The sequence below is a fragment of the Hipposideros armiger genome, unplaced genomic scaffold (assembly GCF_001890085.2).
Source record: "Hipposideros armiger isolate ML-2016 unplaced genomic scaffold, ASM189008v1 scaffold_106, whole genome shotgun sequence".
In the NCBI taxonomy this organism is placed as follows: Eukaryota; Metazoa; Chordata; class Mammalia; order Chiroptera; family Hipposideridae; genus Hipposideros; species Hipposideros armiger.
In genome coordinates this window covers 3,433,941-3,439,237 of record NW_017731456.1, presented here as the reverse complement: position 1 = coordinate 3,439,237, position 5,297 = coordinate 3,433,941, and the positions used below count along the sequence as shown (strand labels likewise).

Below are 5,297 nucleotides of genomic sequence, written 5' to 3'. Positions count from 1 at the left end.
AAAGAGCATGAGAATGTGGATTTGTAACTCTAGTTTTTGTTTTGTTTTTTCTTTTGATAAGCTGGAGCTAGAAAGGGACGCAGGGCTACAGCCTATAAAACAGCAACTCAATTACAAAGCATCAGTCTTCATTAACTATTGGTTAGCTAGGATAGGGAAGGTTACACTCTCTGGAATTAAAATATGGAAAATCACAAAGAAATGAATAAGATAAAGAATTATAGAGCCATTTCATGTTAAATGATTTTGCACATAGAGCCCATCCAGTCAAAACTGCCAAAGGTTTGTGTTTGTTCTCATTTTGTTTGAAGGGAGTAAGCTTCCAGCTAGGTCTTGGAAATTACAGAACTAATACACCTTATTGCTGTCAACATGTTTTAGTATACATTTTTTCATTTGTCATGACCCCTTTTATTTATTTTTTTTGCAGTAGGTAGCACAGATGCTAAATCTTATGCTACTGATAAGAATACAGATCGATTCATTCAATAAGAATTTAATGAACATCTTCTATGTTCTACTCATTGTAGTAAACTACTGGGATATGACAGCAGGCAAGACAGATATGGTCACTCCTTTCCTAGAGCTTATAGTCTAGGGGACATTCAGAGTGTAAAAGACCCCTTCAGGGTGGTCACACAGAGGTGGTGGAAGAGCTAAAAAAATATCAAGTCATATGTTTTCTTTATTTGTCAATGTAATACCTCCTATATTACTATTTCAGTGGCATTTAATCTATGGCCCTGGGCATTTTTAAAAAATTCATCATTGCCTTGTTTATTTCTGATTCACAGGTGTGGTTCTAAGTGTGGTGGTGAGCCCTGGGGCAGGACAAAAGCCTGCTTATCTCCTGATCCTGAATGCCAAGGACTTGAGTGAAGTTGCCAGGGCTGAAGTGGAGATTAACATCCCTGTTACCTTTCACGGATTGTTCAAAAAATCCTAAGAACATTCTAATAAGACATGTTTCCGGGCAAAATCAAGAAAAACATAGTCAGGTCTGCAATCAAATTTTGTTCAGTGTGAGCCTGCTGGATTACATGGTTTTAACTTGCACATGCACCCTAGTTTGCAATGTTTTACAGAAGCATAGAGCTGAGCAAACAATTCCTTTTTTAAAAAAGTATATAGTTAAATAATCAGATTCTCTTGAGAAAGGCCCTAACTAAAAAACTCTGTATAGTTAGCAATCAAATAGAAAATGAATGTGAATTTATAAAAATTTTTTATTCCTATTATGAAAGTACATTTGAGGTACCTACCTGCTCCAATAATTTTTTAACATTTAAAAGACAAAGTTCTCTATATCTGATTTGTATGCAGCTTTGCTGAGTCAAGGCAGTATCATGCAGTAAGGCGTAATTACTAAATGTCAAACCAAACTCTTTTTCAAACCAGGAACTATCATCTAAGGGTAATCACCGTAATTGTATGCATATATATATACACGATTGCTGCTCAAGGATTCTCAAGCTTTATGAACTTTAGCATTTCCATTTAGTATAAGCAATTACTACTATTTCTGATTTTACAGTGAGGCAACCTATCTCTAATCAGCTGAGGGCGCTCAACCAAATAACATCTTGATAAGAATTTAATGAATACCTTCCATTAAAAGCCTATATAACATCAAAGCAGTTACAGATAGTATTGACTAATTTTTTGAAAAACAAGAGCATAAAATACTTATAAATATAATTTCTACTTAAAATAGGAGAATGGGATAATGTTGGAGAGTTATACTTTGTGGCCTATTCTCTGTAACTATATTCAAGCACTATACAATCACCTGACCTAACAGAAAGAGAAAGAGAAAGAAAATATTAAATCATTGGCATTTAGATATTAATACATTTTAAGCACTTTTGTTTTTAAAAATTATTCTATTCTGTGCTATATCTTGGAAAAAATAATAGACTGACAAAAAATTTTATTCTCTGTCTTAATCCTAGTATCTATTTTATGCTCAAAAGTATTACATGTCATTGTATTTAAGATGATCAGCATTGTGTTTGACTAAGTAAAAACAGCTTGAAGGAACAGACTGACTAGGGAACTTCATACATCTGTTTCATTTCTTTATTTAGATAAAGAGGCAAGTTCGTTTTTTAATTATAAATACTTATTAAAACATACTTTTCAAAGAAAATCTAAAATTACAGGAAAGTGGAAATTATAAAGTAAAATCATACAGAGCACCTCAAAGTTCAAATACTATTAACATTTGTGTACTTGTCTTTTCAATAATTTTTCCTCTGTGGATTTTTAATGTAATCGTTATTTCTTTGCAGGTAATTTCTGGATAGAACTAGAAATCTCAAAAAAGAAAAAGAAAAATGCCAGAGAATAGCATTGAACATGTGACTGTAGATAAATATCAGTCCATTGTTTGTTTGCTTTTTATCTCTAGACATGGAACATAAATATAATTCCACAAAGAAAGCTATTTATCCATTTCTTTTTAAAATGCAGAAAATAAATTACTCAACAATTACCAAGATTTAAACTTATTAAAGTCTCCAAATTTAAGAGAATTCCTAAAACCGCCACTACTTACACTTGCCAACCACTCCCTGCCTTCTTTCCATTAAGTTTCCATAAGGAAGTCTGACAATTCTGTGTGTCCACCTCTCCTCCTGTTATAAGACCCCATTCTGAGCATGGTGCTCTCCGGAGAGCACTATAGTGTTAAGAAGAGACAGGCAGATCCGACGAAAATAACCTCTGCCAATACTATTTCACCAAAATTGGAATTCTCTATACAGTCAGTCATTGTTGATATTGTACCAAGAAGGCTTAGGAACTGCTTTTCAAGAGAGACGGAATGTGAGCTTTAAAAATTTAACTGAAATCAAGGATATTTAAGTCAGGCAAGAGGGAGTAACTTAGGAATTTAGGCTGAAAAAATTAATGAACCTGCTTTCTAAGAACCAGAGCTACTCATTTGGGGTATCTAGAGAACTATTAATATGTGCCATCTACACCAAAATAAATGTTTTAAGAAAAAAAAATTAATTGAATTAAGACAAATAAACATGTTAATAAGTAGTTTTAAAATAACTTGTTTGTGTAATTTTTTTCCGTTTTGGGCATCTTATATCTGTCACAGCCAAGAGCAAAGGATACTACAACCTTTGACAATATTAAAAGGTAATTAATGACTGATAACTGCCTCATAGCAGAGAATCTGGACAGAGCTCCTGTACTATATTCTAAACCAGAAAAGACCACTAGACAACAAAGGTGGCCTGCCTTTCGAGAGTTCAGTGGCAGTGCTATTCCATCACCCCGCAGTCTGGCTAAAGAATAAAATGCAGCGCTTTCTTCTATAAACCTGATAGGAATGATCAAGCATTAGGATCATAGAGAACATGTTCCCTACGGGATCCCCTAAGGGACATCAAATCTGGTAAAACTAAGTCTCAATGGTAAAACAATCTCTAAAAAACTCACGCTTATTTAGTGCCTTTTATTTTTACAGAAAAGTGGTCATTTCTCCTAATACTACACCCATCGTGATACTATCTTCACCATTTTGAAGATGAGGAAAGGGACGCTGAGTTACTTTTCTAGTGAGTGGCAGAACTGAAACTGAAATCTAAACCGAATAGTTCCCTCCACTGAAATTTTGGTTTCTGATACCTTCTGAAATATCCCTACTAGTCTAAAAGTTTATTTCAAATACAACCACTATCATACTACTTAGTCACGAAGTCTGGGTGCAAATAAAATCTTCAACTGTGCAGTAACTCTTACTATTGGTTAGTGGGCCAAAATGTTCCTTCAATAACAGTGACCATGTACCAAAAATTTATTATGCAAGGGACTCCATACATTAGTCCCTATAAAGTTCTGTGTGTAGATATGATGATCCCATTTTGCAGGTAAAGAACGTGAAGCTCAATGAGTTAAATAACTTGGCCAAGTTTACACAGAGAACGGGAATCAGATTCCAAGTGACATCTGTGTCTGTTGGACACTGAACTACTACTTTTAGGTAATTCACAATTTCAGCATTAGATCACTACATTCCTTTTGATGACATCCTAAAAGGGTAAGTTTTCAGTGCTGTTAAAATGCAAGTACCATGCAAAAATTATTGTGGAACACAAAAAGAAAATGGCTAGGTCCGATCTGATTCCAAAGTTTGAGAAGCTGTGCAATGTGCAAGAGGCACTAGGCTATTGGAAGGTATGTATTATGTCACTTGGACTTTGTAATAAACAAAAATGTTAGGTGTTTCTTTTGGAGTGCCATATAAAGGTTACTGAAACACTAAGGGCTTTGTGAACCATGAAAATTTGGGAACGTCTGTTCAAGACTTTGGTTTTTAACTTAGTAGGTAAAGCTCTAACCTTATAGGACCTACTCTAACTCTAAAGGTCTGTGATTTAAATAAATTCATAAATTTTTCTTCAGAATAAATAACTGTATGTCAATTCTTAAAGTTACACAAAAGAGCTTTACTTAATTATGAAAAAGAAAAAAGTAAGATGATGGAATCATATGCAGTATTTCTGTGATTAGTCTGTTTATGGACATTTCTTATTCTAATATGTTCATAATGTTATATTAGATGGAAAATAAAATACGTTTAAGAAGTTAACAACAGAAATCTCAAAACTCACTGTCTCTCAAGTTCCTTTTTTTTTAAGATTTTTTTATTGGGGAACTGGGGGGATGGGAACAGTGCTGGGGAATTGGGGGAAGGGGAACAGACAAGTTGCTGTCTTTATGTTTTCAGTCTAGTTGTGGAGGACGTTGCTTCACTGGCCCAAGTTGGCACCATCATTGCACTCTTCCCGGGCGAGGCAGGTCAGTCACCGGCTTCTGGACGGCCGCTCACTGAGGCTGCTGGCCACTCACGCTGGCTGCTGGCTACACAGGTAGCCCATGGCAACCCACTGCCACAGGGACTGCAGCCTACGCCGTCGCCGGCAACTCACAGCAGCCCAGCTCCAAGTTGAGCTGTTGTTCAGCATCTTAGCTGTGGAGGGCAGTGTCACTGGCCCTCATATGTGGGATCCGAACCGGGGCCCTCTGGCATCCCAAGCCAGTTCTTAACCATCACTCCACTTGGCCGGCCCATCCTCAAGTTCTTTTACTGTAGCTTCATCCACAAACATATCTTCATCTCCTTTTAGAATGTAAGCAAAGGGGTATCTCCCATCCAGGAGAGCAACCTTTGCGATGGGCCATAAGAAAAAGAATTCAGGATCAAAGGATCTCTGACACTAAAAGAAGAAATATTGCTAACTTATGGAATCAGGTGAATAGTGCATTTATAATGGGATATT

General features: G+C 35.9%; 1 protein-coding gene across 2 annotated transcripts in view; it reads left to right on the top strand.

The window, feature by feature from the left end:
• RPE65 (retinoid isomerohydrolase RPE65) overlaps positions 1 to 4,594 on the top strand; it is a 24,687-nt gene extending 20,093 nt beyond the window's left edge. The window contains exon 12 of one of the 2 annotated variants that reach the window (XM_019646691.1): positions 795 to 4,594. In XM_019646691.1, coding sequence (XP_019502236.1) covers positions 795 to 946 — 152 coding nt within the window. In that variant the 3' untranslated portion in view covers positions 947 to 4,594. The remainder of the gene's footprint in view (positions 1 to 794) is intronic. The other variant, XM_019646690.1, reaches the window with a different exon arrangement.
• The last annotated feature ends 703 nt before the right edge of the window (positions 4,595 to 5,297 follow it).